Source organism: Aptenodytes patagonicus, chromosome 3 (genome assembly GCF_965638725.1).
Source record: "Aptenodytes patagonicus chromosome 3, bAptPat1.pri.cur, whole genome shotgun sequence".
Classification (NCBI taxonomy): domain Eukaryota; kingdom Metazoa; phylum Chordata; class Aves; order Sphenisciformes; family Spheniscidae; genus Aptenodytes; species Aptenodytes patagonicus.
This window is the reverse complement of record NC_134951.1, coordinates 6,698,087-6,717,569: the sequence shown is the minus strand read 5'-3', so window position 1 is coordinate 6,717,569 and position 19,483 is coordinate 6,698,087. Positions and strand designations below refer to the sequence as shown.

The 19,483-nt window shown below is 43.4% G+C and overlaps 1 protein-coding gene across 7 annotated transcripts in view; it reads right to left on the bottom strand.

The window, feature by feature from the left end:
• Nucleotides 1-19,483, bottom strand: part of RUNX2 (RUNX family transcription factor 2) — a 228,634-nt gene that overhangs the window by 154,248 nt on the left and 54,903 nt on the right. For 2 of the 7 annotated variants that reach the window (XM_076332625.1, XM_076332627.1), the window contains exons 2-3: nucleotides 9,758-10,041; nucleotides 2,560-2,716 (exon numbers count right to left, since the gene is read on the bottom strand). In XM_076332625.1, coding sequence (XP_076188740.1) covers nucleotides 2,560-2,716; nucleotides 9,758-10,041 — 441 coding nt within the window. Of the gene's footprint in view, nucleotides 1-2,559; nucleotides 2,717-9,757; nucleotides 10,058-19,483 lie in introns of those variants that run through there. The other 5 variants (XM_076332626.1, XM_076332628.1, XM_076332629.1 and 2 more) reach the window with 4 other exon arrangements.

The window sequence follows — 19,483 nt, the reverse complement described above, 5'->3', positions numbered from 1 at the left end:
TCTCCATTGAGCCCTGGGAAGCAAGAAAAAACGTGGGAGAGGAGGTGAAGTGGTAAGTTGATGATTCAGACTTCACAATCAAATTTAGAGATACAGAGATCAAAGAGCGAGCTGTTTAGAAAGATGTAAATCTAAAGTCAGGAACAGGTGTGGATTAGTTTCTCGCCACTGAAAAATGATTTCTTTATTACTTTATTTTTCCTGTTCTACTTCAAGACCTGTATCTACCGATATTTGTCTATGTAAGGAGCTTTCTCACTTCTGTTTGCAACTACTGCTTTCTTTCCCTGCTATTTTAAGCAGAGTTCTAAAAATCTATCATTAATGATAACTCTTCCTCCTTCTCTCCCTCTCTCTCTCTCCCCCTCTCTGTTCTAAGTCTGGAAGACAAGTCTGGACCAATTTCTCCATCCTGCCTCTGGCAGCAGAATGCAGCATTTCAGATCCTCCACCGAGTCCCGGCTGCTTCAAAGGAAAAGCCCTACTTTCTTCCGTTAAGATCATAAGAAATATAGGGGGAGGGGGTCAGCTCTGTTTGGACATAATTACACTTCATCAAAAGAAGCTTTCTTCATCTTCCATGCGTGAAAAGTCTGCAAGCAGTTAAGTCTGTCTTTTTTCTTCCTTTTTTTTTTTTTAAATATAAAAATTGCTATTTGGGAAACTAGCCAAAACTCAGAAAGCCAATATAGTAAAACAGTGCACACCCTTTGTTTTTCTTTGAAGTCTCTTAAATAAATATGTTGAGGGTTTGAAAAGTACACTATCGCTTTTCCATAGATTCTACCCAGATTGATCAGAGAAAAAGTCTATTCCAAGTCTGCTAGATACAAATATAAATTAAACTACTGGAACCAAATTTTAGGAGGTTTCTGTTCGTATGTGTCTGTAGCCGTATCTACTGAGGCTTTAGGCCCTCTATTTCATTTCCTATGCTTTAATAAAAAGTATATATCATAGGTTTCAAATGAAATTCACAGATCAGAAGTACTACATCACATTTCAGTTCTTTTTCAGCACTACTGAAACACTGATACACTACTGAACTTTTACTGTAAGGCAGCAGTAGTGATGGAGCCAGAAAACTTTCAAACCTAATCCATCAGCAGAATAACAAAGCAGACTGGTTTTTTTAAAGAAAGCAAGACAAATGGAAGAGATAGGTAACTCCTTATCCAAAAGGGCAATAAACTCCATATTTATATTGCATTACTTTTATGATAGTTATTCTGTGTTTCAAGTTATTCTTTATTATCGATACTTTTCAAGTTGTAAAATGATAAAGAGAATTGTTGGCCAGGTCACTAAAATAAAAAATAGCCATTGTAAGCCATGCTTATGGAATCACTTTCACAAAGCACTTGCAATTGTAGAAGTGGGGCAACTGATTTAGACTATCTAAGCCTCTGTCGTATATTTAATTTTTTTTTGGACAAATACTCTTTCCTTCCTTAAGATGAATTACAACTGCTTTCTAAAGAATATTACTGTAAAATTAGCTTTATTGCTAATTCCCCAACACAGTTGTTCAACTTCTATTGCTTTGTTTTGGCCCATGCAGGGCTAGTTTAAAAAATGAATAATTACTTCAAGTACATAAAGGAAAAAATATGTAGGTTGAATCAACGACTGATACAACAAATCCCTCCGAAGATTCCTGCAGCAAAAACTGAAGTGCCACCTTCCTTCAAGCTATCTTTTCAATCATTACCTCAAATTTGAAAGCAGCTACAAGACTCTGAAAGAGGAATTCTTGCAAACTTGCAATGATTACAAAGTCTTTCTATGAGTGCAGTGCAGTTTTCCAGATTATAGGAAGCTCCTAAACAGCTGGAAGACAATGACAGCACTCTACATCTTCAAAAAAACATAAAAAAAAAAAAAAATTGAAAGTTACCCTGTAATTTAAAGTAAAGGTTAAATTTAGTTCAAGTCCAAGCTTACCAGCAATTCATAAAAAGTCAACCAGTTTACTAAAAAGAAAACTATGGCTTATTTTTGCAGGTCATACGCAGTTTGATCGTAAAGGGCAAGGAAGTCACTAGAAAGCTTTCCACCAATAATTGTAAGCCCTTGAAGATGTAAGCCCTTAAAGAATATAACCTATAGCACATGTGATATGCAAAATCCCCTTAATTATAGGTCTTTTACAACAACTTCAGAAGCAGCTCTACTGCTAAAGGGAATTCTCCATCTCTCACTATCGTGGCCTGAGATACACTCTCTGACTACACATAACTCAGATCACCAACACCCCCATTTCCTTCTACCTTTACTGTGTGATTAAAACAGGGAAGCAGGTATTCTGTGAATCATTTTTCAAAACCTGTGTCTCGTGAAAACGTACAGAGACGTGAGGAGTCAGAAAAAACTTAAGAGAAACTCTTAACTTGGTTTCCACAAATGCTGAAGTTTGCAAATAAAGCACGCATTCATCCCTCCAAATGAAAGGCCGACAACGATTTATTTACAAATTAATCAGTATTTCATTGCAAAGTAAGTCTGACGTCTAGACATTGTTCTTGCTTCATTATGGACATGTAAAATGCAGCCGCCTACCTCTTCCACTTCTGCCCACAAATCGTAAGTCATTAAATCTGGCCACCTGGTTCTTCATCACAGCAGAAGCGTTTCGCAGCTCTGCAGAGTAGTTCTCATCGTTTCCAGCCATGACGGTGACCACCGTCCCATCAGGCACTTCTCCTAAGGCCACCACCTGTTAAAAGGGGAAGACAACCACAACTCGTGAAGCAACACTTTGAAAACGCGTGTCTCCATCCCAGCTTTGCAGGCTGCCATGCTCATTACAAAGCTCTGTGGCAGCTTCTCCAGCCCACTGTGGTGAAGAGTCATGTATTAGCTGGACACAGAACAAAGTGCCACATCAAACAAAGAAACATCTTGTATTGTCTCCCTTTCTCATAGTCTAATAGGGAGTTTCTTCTTTGTTACATTTCTTCAGAAACATTCAACATCTTATGTAGAGTGTATGGTTTAATGCTTCCTGAAGGCCAACTTTGTTCTTAGCAACCAGTGAGCAGCGAGAAAACATGAGGCATGGCTCATATCCATAAATCATACGCGGGAGAGCATTTGAAATGGAAAGTTAGAAATTACTATTAGCAGCCGTATCACCCAGATTCGGTTGTACGTCCCTGCTGGTTGCACCCATCACGCTGACCCTGGAGCTCCTCACGCTTCAAGCTAGAGAGAAATCCCCATCTACCCATCCCAGGAGTGGCACCGGGGGCATTAGCAGACAAAGCTCCCCACCCAACACGCTGCTGCGTCAGAGCGCTTCATGGCTGGCATTCAAACTCTTCAGATGCAATATAAAACAAAGGCTGTATTTCCTCGCAGGCATGTAAATTTTCATAGCACTCGCAAGAGTTGCATGTGGTTAGCGCCGATACCTCCCTCACATTCCAGGACGGGTGAAGAGAAGATATTAAAGTATTTCTCCTTACGTTTCAGCTAGCTGATAGTCTCGCTTTTATGCTTCAGTGGTTGTGTAGTGCTCCAACATCTGATTAGATAAATGCCACGGAGTAGACAGCTCCTGTCTTCTAATTTGAAAACACCAGGGATACCTACAGTGTTACTGCACCGTGACTTTTAAAAGTAAAAATCAAGTTAAACAGGAATGCTAAGTTACTAGGAAGAAAACGTATGTTTCTTCACATCGGGTAAAAAAAGTCCACGAAAGTATCAAGAAATTAATTTCCTTTTGCCCAGTTAGCTAATACCGATGCTGGAAATAAATTTATAACAAAAAGAGATTCACAAATATCGCATGGCTGAGCCCTAACTTGAAAAAAAAAACATCTTGAGATACAAAGTCTGTCCCCTTGCAGTTTCTACCAGTTTACATGGTCAGATATGACTTTTTATATTATTCAGAGTAATTTATTCTGTCTCCTGAAATACATATTACATTTTGTCATAAGCCCTGCTTGAAACGTCTTTCCCATAAATGATCCTGTCTGAAACTAATAATTGCAGGTTAATATTAATTCCACTTAATATTAATTAAGTGGAAAGAACGAGGAGTTCTGAATATATAGGGAGAGCATTATGTGGCCCGGTGCACTGTACAATGTTTCTCTAAAACAATAAAAATTAATGACAAAGGTATACAAAATCTGAAAATATTTAAAATAGACTATATTACTGAAAATTATAGCTCGTCTTATTTAAAAGAAGTATTGAAGAGAAAGAAGAAAGCAAAGCTGAAACGCTGTATAAAAAGGATCTACCCTGGTGCCTTTCTGTTTCTCCATAAAACACCAGGTAATACCACCCAAAACTGTAAACTGAGTTTTGCCACAAAACACTTTGAGGTCTCCGTCTATCAAGCAAAGATTTTACTTTAAAGTGATATGAACATCCCTGAACAGAAAAACACAGGAACCGCCGTTGTGGATAAGATCTGAGGTCCCCCTAGCTCACTGCCTTGGATCTGACAGCAACCAGGTCTGACGGCTTCAAAGTGAGGTGTAAGGAATAACAAATAATAACCAAATAACAAATAATAATCTGCTGAACAGATTATAGAGCTGACTCTGACCCTTAATAAATGGATAGTGGCTTAAACTCTAAAGCGTGGGGCTTGAGGCTACTTATAAAACACTCCCTTCCCAGTTTGCGATAGACCACGTTATCTCTGGACAGCCTCAGCATCCAGGGGAGTTGCAACCTATGCTTTTTATATCTCACGAAACAAAAAAAATATCACATTAACTCCAGAAATGCAAAGAAGCCGAGAGCACAGGAGGAAGTGCGAGTCTGCCAGGGGCCTCGGAAGAGGGAGCGAAATGACTGCAGCCTCAGCTCACCTCCTTCTCTCTAGGTAACCAGAGCACGGAGCAGGCAGCAGCATCACATCTCTGTCTCAAGCCGTCTCCCGAACACGGGTACAGCTTGCAACACCTGGGCACGAGGGAGCAAAACCTCTTAAAAGGCCCCCCTGTCCCCCGTTGCTTGTCAGAGGTTTCCTCCCTACCCTTTCCACTCGACGATGTCATTTCGTCAGCTTAGACATCAGCCTGAAACTGCACGTGCCGCTGCCAGAGTCACTGGGCCGATCGCGCCTGATCAAGAACTGCGTCATTACTAAAATGCACCGGCTTTTTGATGCAGTGTGATGCAATATCGCTATTCGTCTCATTAGGAGAAGCCCAAAGGAAAAGACAAACTGAAATCAGAGGTGAAAATAGATCTTTGGCTAATAAAAGAAAGTCCTATTACATGGGAAGCTCCCCTGCTACGCAACAGGAGTAAAATGCTTGTTCTTTTCATAATTTCGTACTTTTTTGCCATGAAATAGAAGAAGGCTATTGCACATATACATAACAGCACTGGTTAGAAAAAAGCTTTGCAAAACAAGTTTGAAACCTGGAGAAATACACACCATTTTGAGAATCTGAAAAAGTAACTTTACGTACTGAAAGACTGTTGGCATAAACCTTGACTTGGTAATTTTATGCCACATATCAATCCAAATTTATTTACATATTCTTAGAAAGAGGATTGTAAGTGCACTGTGAAATGAATAAGGACTGCGTAAAAAATTAAAGATTAAAAGTAGCCACAGTGCACATCCCTTACCTATTCTTCAAACATAAATAGCTCTAGTATTTCAAAATCTTTATTTTCCATATTAAACTACCTACACATTTTGGTGATTAAAGGTAGATTTTGCTTTTGCTTTTTTTTTTTAGCTAAAGCTCCAAAAGGTACATGAAGTCAGATGAAACCACAAAATAAAACCAAACCAATTCTTACAAGTTGAAAATAACTATGTATTTTTTGCATAACACAACTCTCGTCTGGTTAGGCAACCTGTTTGCCCAGTTTCGGTCCAGTGGGATTTGAACTGGCCAAAGTATGTACCCTAAAGACGGAAGTCATAAGCACGAAGCAAAACTACTATACAACAGCAGGTACTAAGACTTTCTGCAGAGTAAAATGCTTGTTTCAAAAAAAAGCTGGCGTACATGCTAAATAGTTCCTCTCAGACATCGATATCTACCACTTCAACAACTTTTCTTGCGAAACACTGAATTCAAACAGCCTCTGAATGTAAAATCTTCCGTATTGAGAACGCCTTCTCCAGAGATTGCCAAAAGAGCATCTGATACTATTAAAAATATTTTAATGTTCTGTAACTTAAAACAGAATAACTGATTTGCACTACTTTTTGTTTCAAAATATACATCTGGGCTGACAATTTATACAGCAGGTTTCAGCTTGAAGCTATTTAAAACAGCTGAGTTACAAACTCTGAAAATTGGGGTTTGGAGTGGAAATGCTGACAGACCCGTAACTACTGTGGTGCTACTGGGGAGAGGTTTTAGACTTCACGTCCCTTTTTCTTCCCCTGCCTTTAGGTCCACTAAGGCTCTTTGCTACCATCAGCATCATACAGAAGCCACTTGTAACACCTAACGTGGCAGTTTGGGTCTTTATGACTTTCAGTAAAAACTCCCAGGCAGACACATAAACAGAGGGCCAAATCCTGACGAGCCTACTCAAATAAAAGTACCGCTGGCTATTAGGATTAAGAAGTGAATATGATTTGGACCCGGCTGCACAATATCTGTTTCTTTTATGCTGGAATATCACTAGATAGTTAGAGCTATATTAATAGGTACATGTCTAATACTCTTCCCCACAAAACCAGTTTGCATTAACAATCTTATTAGTTAGTACCCTCAACATGGACTCCCTCCCCAGTGCGTGTACATATAAATACTTAAAATTCAAATCTAATACTAAGCCAACATTATTTCCAAAAATTATAATCAAACCCAGCACTGTTTATAACATACTTCCTCTCCTGCATATGATTTATATCTGTTTTTTTAAATTAAAACAGTGCTATATCCAGAGTACTTTTTAACTAGAGATCTCTGCGAGAGAATTATGACACACTTAAAACACCACTCAAAACATTATCATCAACATATTATTTATTGCCAATAAAACTTCAAAAAGTGTGTTGTCTGTGAGCTATTTTACTTTCAAGTTACTGTTTAGCCGAGATTTCTATAGCCCAAATCTGTCTTTTTTTTCCTTTTCAGAGATAATTCCCATTCTGTCATATCACAGTCAAGTGTTTCACTGTATGATACATGCAGCTTCTTTGGTCTAAAAGGACTGGACAGCTGCATGCAAGTTACATTTGGAAAATGAAATTATTTTTTTTAAATGGTCGAAATTATTTCAACTGAGTTTCAAATTAATTCACCAGTAAATAAGGGCGTATATCTCTTTGGCATATTTTAAAAAGTATGCCTCGCACACTGCATGCGAAAACACAGATGCACCCGCAGCGGAAGGGTGCAAGGTGCAACGTGTACTCCTGATGCATCAGTAAATTGGTCAGATCTACACCTCCCTGTCCGCAATCAAATATAGGACCCAAATATAAGACGTGTATAAATATATATATATGAACACAAAAAGATTGGGAAATAGTCTAATCCTTTTTCTATCCTTTTATCACATGTAAGTATTCCTATTGTAATAATAGATACTTTAATATTTAGTTTAGATCCTTCCCTTATTCTAATGACCTGTGACCGCATCCTTTGAATTGCTGTAAGGTAGGAGAAGGCTCAGACGTTTCAAATGAAAACTGCAAGGCGAGTACAATAATGTAAGAGCTCTCGTGTCTCTTCTGTAAAGAGTAACTATAATACCAACTTAATCTAACGCTCAATTAAACTACAATCACAGTTCTCCAAAAGCTCCTCCTCCTTACCCCGCAGCCCCTGTGAATCAGAATCACCGTGATCCACACCTAGAGAGCCTTTGAATGCTACGCCGAGTTACGAAAACAGAAGACACCCCATTTTTTCTGCCATTTCTACTTAGTCTGACCATCACGACCGTTTGCACCAGGCCCCGTGCAGAGGGTTCCTCTGCAACTCCAGGCTCTCCAGGCTGCTTCCCCCATGCAAGAGCTCTTTAGCCAACTCTAATCTGTATCCCTATTACGTTTTTGAAGCAAAGCTTCATATTTATCACCAGTCACTTTAACGCCAGCTCATTTAACCACTTCTACTAATTATTCCTGGATAAACAGCCATGATAACATGGCTAGCAATCGGGGAAACACAAGAACAAGGCGACGTTCTGGGAACGCGCTGGGTGAGACCGTTTCCAAACTCTTCTACCTTCTGAGCGATTTCCAGGCGCATTATTTTTCACATAGCGGGTGTGGGGGCGATGAGCCCCTCACAGGGCCACCCCACGCCGGCTCCGACCCCGTGCCCCGCTCCCTGCTCCCCGCTCGGGCAGGTGCTCTGGCACACTCAAGCCATCGCCCTCTCCCCGCCAAAGGCCACGGGAGAGAAAACTCCAGGGGCAACGCTTTCAAATATTGCTAGGGGAAGAAAAGGGCTTGCTTTAAAGCACACAATTATTGTTGTTGTTATGACAGTTTCTAAAAAAATCTTCTCCTCTCATTAGCACGCCGTGGGGTTGTAGACAGAAAATTAAAAGCAGCATCCCCGGTGCAGATCGGGGTGGTATTTATTATTTAAACGCGCAAGCCCTGCCAAGGAGAGCGTCTTCTGGCCAGACACTTCCTCGCTTGTCCACCAGGAGAAGTGAAGGGGCCCCGTTCCCCCCCAGGAGCCCCGTCCCCCCTTCACAGCCACATCTCAGCCCGGGCTGCCTCTGGGGTAGGGGGGCAAAGCCCCGGCCCCCCCTCTCCCACCCCCGCGCCCCCAGCCTGACCCTCGGACCCCAGCCCCCCCCAGCACGCTTCAAAGCCACCCCAAATCCCCCAGTCCCACCCCCGGGAGTGGGGAGGGAGGCAGGGGCACCCCCGTGGATGAGGTACTGGGTTTCTCAGTGAGGGGGGGGGGGGGGTGTCACCTACTTTGCACCCCCACACTAAGCTCCGGCCGATGGGTGAATCCCACCTTCCTCAGGGAGGGAAAGCAGGTTTGGGGTTTTTTAAAAGGAAAGCCCAGGAGAGGGTCTGTGGGGAGAAGGGGGTGTCTCCAAGGGTGCTGCTGAGGGGGGCGCAGGGTGCCCAGGGGCTGCGGGGGGGACGCACCGGCACCGACCCGTGGGGATGGAGATAACGGGATGGCTCCCCGGGGTGCGCGCTGTGCCGGAGGGGCGGGCGGGGAGAGGGCAAGGGGTGCATTGCAAGGAGGGGGGAGCACCGGAGCCGCTGCAAGGGTGAGGGGGGCAGAGCAGGCACTGCAAGGCGGGAGGGCAGAGCAGGAATTACGGGGAGCACAGGAAGCATAGCAGGACGGGGGGCACGGGAGCCACTGCAGGACGGGGGGGGGGGGGGGGGGGGAGGGGGTGTCTGGGAGGCACTGCGGGGGGTGCACAGGAGGCACTGGAGTGCGGTGGGGGGCGAGGACGCTCCGCAGGACAGAGGGGGGCACAGGCGGCACTGCAGGACAGAGGGCACAGAAGCTACCGCAGGACGGCGGGGGGGGGGGGACCGGAGGCACAGCAGGACGGGGACGGGATACAGAAGCCGCTGCAAGACTTGGCGGGGGGAGGGGGGGGGGGGAGGCGGGTACAGGAGGCATTGCAGGACTGGGGGGGCAGAGAAGCCCCTGCGGGCCCGGGGGGGCACAGGAGGCATTGCAGGCCGGGGGGTCAGAGAAGCCCCTGCGGGCCGGGGAGGCAGAGGCGGCTCCGCGGGAGGAAGCGCGGCGCGGCGCGGCGCGGCGCGGGGGGAGGCAGCCCCGGCCAGCGGCGGCTGCGGGAGGGGGTGTCTCACCTTGAATGCCACCGGGAGGGTCTTGTTGCAGCGCCAGTGCGAGGGCAGGACGGAGCAGAGGAAGTTGGGGCTGTCGGTGCGGACCAGCTCGGCGGGGTGGTCAGCGATGATCTCCACCATGGTGCGGTTATCGTGGGGGCGCAGCCTGGGCACGGCGGCCGCCGCTTCTTGCTGCTGCTGCTGCTGCTGCTGCTGTTGGGCTACTACGACCGGGCTGACTTCGCTCATCTTGCCGGGCTGCAGGCTGCTGGAGGGGGGGCTGAACCTCCGGCTGGTGCTGGGATCTACGGGAATACGCATCACAACAGCCACAAGTTAGCGAATTGGGGGGCGGGGGGGAGCGGTAGGGGGATCGCTCGAGGAGGCGTGTAGTGGGGGGGGGGGGTGGTGGTAAAAAAAAAATAGCGATAAAAGGGGTGAATGAAAAAGTGGATGGGTGAGGATAAGGGGCAAAAAAGCAAATCAGGCAAAAAAAAAAAAAGAAAAAACAGGAGCGGATTAAACGCACGAGAAAAAAAAAACAAAGTCTGTTTTTGTTTGGCTTTTTTTTTTAAAGAAAGATGGACGGGGCGGGGGGCGACGCCGGTCTGGGGGCGCCTGCAGCCTGGAGCAGCGAGGAGACAGAGTCTGGCTGTGGGGTCCGGGGCTGCCCCTCTTAGCAAAGCCCGGCTGGAAACTGCATGGTCCCGGCTTCTGCCCAGCTGCAAAACGCTGCTGCTGCCGCTTCTCCTCCTCCTTCCTTCCTTCCTTCCTTCTTGCACAGTCTCTTTGCTCTTTTCCCTCCTTCTAGCCACCGCTTCTTCCCTCAAGTGCTTGAATTTCTTTCCTTTTTCTTCCCCTCCCTCCCCGTCCTCTTTTCCTTTTCGGATTTTCAAAAGGTTGTCTTGGGAGAAGTAAAACTCGCTGCTGGTTCAGCTTCCTGGGCTGCTGCTGTTGGCGGCCGCCAGAAGAGGAGCGTAACTCTCAAACCCGGAGAGGGGGTGTCCAGGGGAATGTCCCGATTTCCTCCGCAGAAATCTTCCTCCTCCGGACAAAAAAAAAAAAAAAAAAAAAAAAAAAGGAGAAAAGGAGCAAACAAAAAGTCTCGCTGGGACAGAGGCGGGGAGCCGCTGGGCTCCCCCGCTTATTGCCTTTGGCTTCAGGAAGCGGAGGGAAGCGGGAGCTCGGGAAGGGGCTTGGGAAAAGTGGCTCCTCCAAAAAAAAAAAACACAACAAAACCAAAAAAACAGGCGCTCCCGAAGCGATTTCGGCGTGGAAAGAAAGTTACTGGGGTTGTTGGGGTGAGGAGGAAAGTCACACGACTAATAATTAAAAGAGAGGCTTTAGCCGGTTCCTTTGGGAGGATCAGGACTTAAGAAAAGTTGAACTTTCGGATTCCCGGGGAAAAAAAAGCGGGGAGCATAGTTGGGGGGGGGGGAACACCACCCCAAAACACCCCTCCTTAGGCTGATTTCTAAAATATGACCAAGTAAATTCTGGGAAAAGGCAGCCTCGGTGCAGTCCGGTCCTATTAATTAAGTCGCTGCTGGATCCAAGTCCGTTGAGTTGAATAGGCTAACAAAAATCTTTTTTTTCCGCCCTTGATGAACAACAGCAGCAAAAAAATCATTAAAATGTCGGTTTGTTTGAGTTATTTTTCGTTCTGAAAAATCGGGTTTAAAAAAAAAAAAAAAAGCAACAAAACCCAACAAACTTCTTTTGGGTCCCAAGGAGTTGAGGTCGGGGAAGATGAAGGAGCCGAACAAAAAAAAAAAGCCACAGTTTTTTTGTCCTGAATGTGGTTTTTGGAGGCTGGGATTTCTAATGATTAGGTTTTTGTGGTTTATATATACAGGACTCTCTGGCTAAGGCGATCATTATGCTGATGAGAGTCAGCAGCACGTGGTGCTTCAGCCTCAGACTTCTGCAGCCTTCAAAATAAATAAAACAATGTGCATCCCCCACAGGAGGAGAAACTTTGCTTTAAGTCGCTCTCACCCACGGGGAGGGGGACGGGGACGGGGAAGGGGGGGAGCGGGAGACGGTCTCCGATCTCCGCTTCTCTCCGGGTTTTTTCCATTCACACTTTTGGGCTTGTTTGATTAAAAAAAAAAAAAAAAAAAAAGCATGAAAAATCTTGTTTGAAAAAAAAAAAAGAAGTAAGAATAATCAGGTGCCAAAGGGTTTTTTTTGCTAAGTCTCCGGTAGTCTAAAGCCTAAACCATTTCCTTGAATGAATGAAAGCTATAAACCCCCCCTCAGACTATTAAGGTAAAGGGAGTCTGGTTTGTTTTCTCCCTTAAAAAAAAAAAAAAAAAAAAAAAAAGGGCAGATCTTATTAAAAACAATTTACATACCCAATAGTAAAAAAGTGTAAACGCCTCCCAGCGCAGATAACAACCTATCACAACCCTCCCTCTAATTTCTAAGGCTTTACTTCGACTTGCTACTTCCACCTTCTTGTAAAAAGTCGGCGCTGCGTGTGTGCTCCTTGCTCGCCGCCTGTGTGTGACTCGGGGCGGTGTCTGTTTGTCTGTCTGTCTGTCTGTCTGTCTGTGTGTCTCTCTCTCTGTCGGGGGGTGGGGGGGATGTGTCCCTTTTACGGAGCTTTTACGAACCGTAAGTCCGGCACCCTGACCCAGCAGCAAAGCCGGGTTTGTCCTGCCTGCCCCTCCGCGAAAAGCACGGCGAACCAGCCCGGCGGCCCCACGTACGTGGGCACGGGGGAGTATGGGGAGGGTGGGGGGTGAAGAGACACCCCCGGGGCTGTTTCCGCGCCCCGCGGAGCCTCCGCGCCCTCCGCCGGCCCGGCCGGCAGCGCTGCCCGCCGCGCACCCCCCGGCCGCCTTCCTGCCCCCCCCCCCCCCCCCCGAAATTTCTGCCCCCTCCCCCCCGTGAGAGCGAAACCCCGGCTCTGCACGGGGGGAAGGTGCGTGCAAAGGCAGCAGCCAGGCTGCAGCGCTGCTCCTTCCGTTTTTGATTTTAAAGAATAATAGTAAGAAAAGATCTGATGTTCGGTCACAGGGGAGAGCTCTCGCTCCGCGCACCGCGGCTGCCGCCTCCGCTCCGCTCCGCGCCCGCCCGGCGCGTCCCGCCGGGGACGGGCGCGGCGGGCACCGGCCTCTGCAGTCACCCATCCGCTCTGTCCTTCCCACGGTTAAAATGGGGAGTAACAGCCCCTGACCCACTGCCTCGCAGGGATCTATGTCCTCGTCTTTTTTTTTCCCTCCCCCCCCCCCCCCTTTTTTTTCTTTTTTTCTTTTTCTTTTCCTCGTCCGGTGTTGGAGGGACTGTGGAAGTTTTCTGTCCCGTTGTGAAAATGCAATCGCTGTGGATAACACCGCAAACCCCTCCTGAGCTCGCCCCGCTTCTCCGACAACCGCAGGGATCTGCTTTTCCCCAGAAGTGGCCGCAGGCATTTCCAAAGGACAATTACTCGTCACCTATAAGGACTAGTATATTCAGAAGCTCTGGTTTGCTATAGTCGCAATACAGCAAATATATGTTTTCATAATTATTTTGGTAAATTGTTTATGACCATAGGTTCTCTTGGCTCCAACCCCCCACCCCCGCCTTTAGCTAGAGGGGAAATACATTCCAGTAGAGCCGTTCCAAAGGTGCTAGAAAGAAGGCAAGAGGTTGTCTTACATCCAAATACTATATAAGCCTGACAATCATGATTTATTTTATTTCAAACAAGAAGATACATTTCCACTTTTAGTCACACTAAAAGTTTTACAGTCGCCTCTCTTCCTACTAAAATAAAATAAAAAGTTAATTAGGATAAACTGAAGTAAGTTATTGGAAGCTACCAGTGTAAGGTCACTTAAAATAGTCCATGGTTATTTATAACGTCGAAATAAAACTTTCCACTGAATGCCCTAACAAAATTTCAGGTATCTGGCACAGCTGATTTTCAGTCTCCGTGCAAAAATATCTTTCTGCTGAACATTTACACATTTAACAGAAACTTACTACAGCCTGGAACAGATCACAGCTCAGAGCACTAGAATTTTATTTAAATGGTTATGGACAAATTAATAAAAGTACCAGTAATGTTTATGGACCTGCATAAAAGCTGGATGGGATTTTTCAGAAATAGTAATTTATGTTATGATATATATAATCTGGAACTTTGGCATGCATTTGGCTGAAATGGAGAGCAACCCTGCTGCTCAGCTTTCCTCGGGTTTTATTTCTGAACTTCTCGGAATTTTAGCACTGGTTGCAAAATGGGTCATATTTTAAGATGTTAGAGAATTGTAGGAGGTTAGTGAAAAAATGTGCTTGCACTGCGAATTATGTCTTAACAAACACCTTTGGATCCACTTTATAAAATAGGATTTTCATTAGTACGGCTATGTTTGCTGCAATTTTGATTGTCTTTTAGCTTTTTCACTTAAACTATGTTATGAGTACAGCCATAATTAGATTGCTTTTGGACAAAAAGGTAATGTTTTAAAGAGCACTGAATTTGTTTACTGTTAGATTTATTAAACATGGGCCCAGCATGCTCCTGTTGCAAGCATCGTATGCTCAAGATGAAAAATAATTGTCAAATTTGAAAGATTCTAACCTGGATGATGTTCCCTAAATAAATAGTTTCGATGCCAGTTTGTTGGGCTGGAATGTGCTGTAAATACAACGAATACAGAATTTATTTTCAGCTTCTCTAAACATGTAAATAGCCTTTGTGAAACGGGAATAAATGAATGGGTTCACTGGGTTTGTTATTGTATTGGGTATTTTTAGTTAGAGCGACTAGAGCAATGTCAGCAATTATTACTATGGTTAAGGACTTGCCAATATGCTCTTTCCAAAATCTACCTTCCCAAAGTTTTTTATTCATTCGTGAAAATGTGCATTGAGCCAAAATGTGTGAACTTAAGTAAGCTTAATGCTAGAGAAGGTTTTGCCCAAATTTCCATTCATTTCAGTAGGGGCAAGATAAGCTCCAGTGTCTCTTGGCAGCGCTTTACTTTCGCTTTGGTTGTAAATTGACTGTTTGCCCAGCTATTCTTTGCTTTTTCTTAAGTATGACAAATAGTAACTCTAGATTTGCAGGTTATTTGGTCTGTTAAGTAGGCATGTGGTAATGAGTTCTGTAACTACAGCATTCATAGTCAGACTATGGACTACTATGGTTCGTTTCACTACTGTGTCCCTGCCCCGTTGATTTAAGGCCCAGATAAAAGAAGAACCTCTGTGTCCCGAAATTAGTCAAACACATTTAATATTTCAGCACCATGCACTGGTTTTTAGCGTTTATAGTCCCTGATACAAACATAAGCATAAAGGTTTGGGAAACAGGCTAGAAAATGATTACATAAAAAAATCGATCTTGAGAATTTTACTTTTCCCCCCAATATTTTCAGTAGGAAGTGAAGACCGAGAGCTGAGACTCTTGCGTTCTGTCTCAGGATTTGATGCTGACTTGCTCTGTGACCTCAGACACAGCCTTTTAGCAAGTTTTCCTTCAGTATAAAATGGGGTACTAGCTATTATCATACAACTTTTGAGATAGAAAAATATGTGTTAAACTCTCACAAGTCCAAAGATTAGTAGGGCTCTGTATCTGTAGAGCATACCAGTAATACCAGGAGAAAAATTCTAAAAGCTGGTAAGAAACCTGCCGTGTCACTACTGAAAAAGTGTCGGCTTTTCCGTGGCACGCAGTGAAACGCACGTTATTCAAACAACAAGGTAAATAGTTCCTACTTCTGATTTTTTTTTTTCTAAATGATTTATTTTCTGCTTCTCTAGTAAGGATGGACTGCAAGCCTAGGTCTCAGTCCTACCGTAGGGTTCTCCCGTTTCCCTCCCTGTCTCTGCAACCTCTTATGCCCCATTGGAACTGCACGTGTTTCAATGAGGTTTAAAGCAGCAAATGGCCATGTCATCATTGCGAAGGAAAGAAACATGGGCCTACTTGTCGTCTTATCACAGCGTTTGAAAGAGAAAGTATGGCCTGTGTTTTCCGGCAGTAAAAACCTGAATGTGTAGTACGATTAGAAAAATGTTTGGCCTTTTTCAAGTAAATTATATTCTTTTTTTTTTTTTTTTGCTTGCAACATGCAAACTAAAAATTAACTGTAGAAAGTTGTTAGGGTCCCCATAGTTAGGGACAAACTGTTTTTTTCATGGCAAGATTGACTTTGTCCCTTTCCATTAATCCTCCTCCCAACTTCTGTGTAACTCATTTCAGAAGGAGGAAAAAATATTTTTTTTTTCCTTGAATGATTTCAGATAAAATCAGCACATCGTTTTAGTGATATAAAGGCTAAAATATGAGAGCTTAAATTTTCTTTTTCTTTCCCCCCTTCTTTCAGCATATATAAAACCAGCATGAGCCAGAAACTTCATGGTTATTTTTTCTGTTGACCTCAACGAAAACTGGTTCCCTTGACTAACTGTGGGGAAAGTGGGTGGTAGAACTGTTTGTAATTAAAAAGGGTTTATACATTTGGAACCTTGCAGAGTCCCTAAATTTTGCATGCTGGTTTTTAAGAGACTAATGAAGTGCATTCTGGCCAGACACAAGCTCCATAAAGCTCACACAGAAGATACTACAAGATGTAAGTCAGTCTCGCGTGGGAGAGGTTGTTTTTAATGCTCCCAACCACAAGCACACCACCAGATACTTGCATTTACTGTCTCAGTGTTGCAATGGTGAGGATTCCCATTGTAAATCTATTCTCAATAGCATGAATGGCAGAAAAAAAGTTCGGGCAGATTCCTTGTTAATAACATGAGTCTTGCAATAGATGAAGCAATAGAAAAACCGCAAATAGTGATAGACTTGTTCTAAAAAGGATGAAAACATACAACATTGAAAGAGGTGGTGCAGTCTACAGGAGTGTAATAGAAGAAAGCATATGGTAATGGCAAATGTAGAGCAAACATAATGGACATAGCAAACCAACTCTTTGAGGAACTATAAGAATTAGTCTATCTCTGCCCTTTCTTTCCTGAAAATTCACTCAAATGATGAACTAAGCATAGTCAGGCCGGACCAGAGGATCAAGAACATAATCCTATTTACAGCATGACATAGTGTAATGCTGAAAATGCTGAGCGTCCTGGTCACATTTTAGCATAATCTATGCGTGCCCCAAATTAGGTGTGGTCTTAAGACCTTGAGTGTGTGGGGCATAACACAGGATCCATCCCTTAGTCGACTGTTGTGGGATTGGCAGCCAAGTCACAGGAGACAACAACATCAGTCCGGAAACAAGCCATAAGAGCAGATGACAAAACATTAGACATCACAGGAATGATTCTCTCTAGTAATAAAAGACAAAGATCTGTCAGAAAAAATATTATAGGTGAAACTGCCAGCAGTATCTGCAGTTAAGCTTGTCTACCACTTTCCAGTATAAGACCTTGTTTTCGCTCACATAACGTTGCCAATTTTTAACTGTTCAGGATGAGCTTTTCAATCCCGAGTCTGCCTCAAGCTGAATTTTTTGGAAACTTCCAGCAGAAATACTTCTGCTGCTTCTAAGATCGGCATTAAGAGAAAACACATTGTTCCACAACAGTTTAAAATTTCTTAGAATCATCCCAATATCTATTTCAGAGCTGGGATGGGAAGTTTTACTAAGGAGGAGAGGAATAAGGAGGAAAAATCAGATAAGTTCCTTTTGTTGCCCTTGACCAAAAGGATCCACCCGAACTTGGCCGAGTTAGAAGTTGCTGAAAATTGTTGAGGTTTTTCTTGCGCGTGCTCAGTACAGATGGAGTAGTTGGCAGCTAAATTTTGCAAAGCCTCCATAGCAGCACAGGGCTTGCTAGACTGGATTGGATCTGTAGTCAGTCTAGTCTGACAGTAGGCTGCACTAGATGTTTTAGAGGAAAGGATAAGAAACCCTAGAGTCAGCAGATAGATATGGGATCTATTCCTCCTTTAAGGTCTCATCCTAGTTAATAGTAGCTTATAAAATATGATCAGAATGACTGTCAGCAGTTCAGTTTTAAATTGTGTCTTTTAGAAGTCTATAATTCAACCATAAAAATTCCTTCCAGGCTGAAATCTGGCTTATACTCTCAGTTCAGAAGTCAAAATTCTCTACAGATTTTTTTTAAATAGTCTGTTTTGAAGTGATAGAAAAGAAAAAATAGTCATGTACAAATTCTGGACATTTCTTTCATAATGCACTTCATAATTCAGTTATGATAAGTATGATGAGTTTTAAACTATTTGTTTCAAATGCTGGTCAGGCCCTAGAAGGAACATGAGTAATTAAAATCTTCACCATTAACACTAGACATTCAAATGTGAATAAGATTCTCTGATCTCGGGCTATTAGGAGTATTATGATATTAGGAGCTTCTGTGATGTAATACCAAAACCTGTTATTCTAGTTTATCTTCTAAATATTTAGATAATTTATTAAATGCATACATATGGAAAAGCAAGGGAGAAATCCTTCTGTCCTTTCATGGCAAAACTCATCGTGAAGTCAGTCACTCAAATGTTTTTCTAATTTAAGCATGTGAAGAAAGACATAACTTGGAAGTATCCAGGAGGAGCAAGTAAGAGGTCCTCAGAGGGGGCAAAGCAGATGCAAAACCTTTCTTGGAAGACCACAGCAGCTCTCATTACTACCAAGTTTCCCTTTGTAGTAGAGAAGATAGAGCAGCTCTTCCCATCCTTGGAATGCTTTCAAACATACTGTGCTTGGCACCCTGAGGTTGATGTGATTTTTGAGCAGATAAAAGCCCATTACATGAAAAGGCAGATCTCACCCTCTTCTTTTTTTTTTTTTTTTTTTCCCCCCTTGGTAAGAAAGAAAAGCCTTATTCTGTCTGCAGTTCCACTGATTTCAATGGGAGCCTTCACGGAATAAGGTGCTGCTTCATGTAAGAAAAGCAGAGGCAAGACTTTAAGCAACTTGCTACTTTGGGTTGCTCTCCTTATCCCTTCACATTTCCATGTCTAAATGCCCATCTTGCTGAAGAATATGTAAAGTCTTTCAGCTCTTCGTTTCCACTCCATTTTAAAGAGCTAGAGTATTTCATATTTTTAGGCATGAGAAAACCATCTTCCACTGTTTTTGACACTTGAAGAACATGGACTGAGGGAATCAGAGGAAAGCTCTATTTACTAAACACCACATGTAGATTACCACTGATAGTTTTTCTAAGGAAATTTATGACCTGTGTGGCGTAAATAAACTCCCTTTTTGGTAAAGAATCTGCAAGCCAATCATTCATGCTTGCTTAGAGACGTTACTGTTCGTGTTGCTTTTATGTGGAAGGCTACAGTAAAGGGTGATGTTATGTCTAAAATAGACAGTCGGCAGCTCCAGGAAAAAAAAAAAAGCCATTTCTGACATTACCTATCATGAGATTCTTGCTAGATTATGGCACATTCACTCTGATTCAGGAAAGAAAGAAAAGATAATCATAGCACAATTATAATTCTTGTAACTAGTATGTTATCTTCATGCACACACTTGCATGCCTAGCTACATTTACTGGCAAGTTACGTCGTTTTACACATCTGAAACAAACAGAGAGCTCTCAGTACGTTCAAAATGTTTAGTAAGTCTGAAAGCTGCTCTGTATCTCAGAGTAAATGAGAATGGGACAGGCAATTTTCTTCTCCTGGCTGCCCATCCTGTACTCCTATCATTATGCTCCTTCCCTGCTCCCCTTCCTCTCCCCATTTTATGCTCTGGATCCAATAGAGACATAACTGTTTAAGGCAATCGTGAAAATTAAGTGAAAAGAAGGAACTTTATT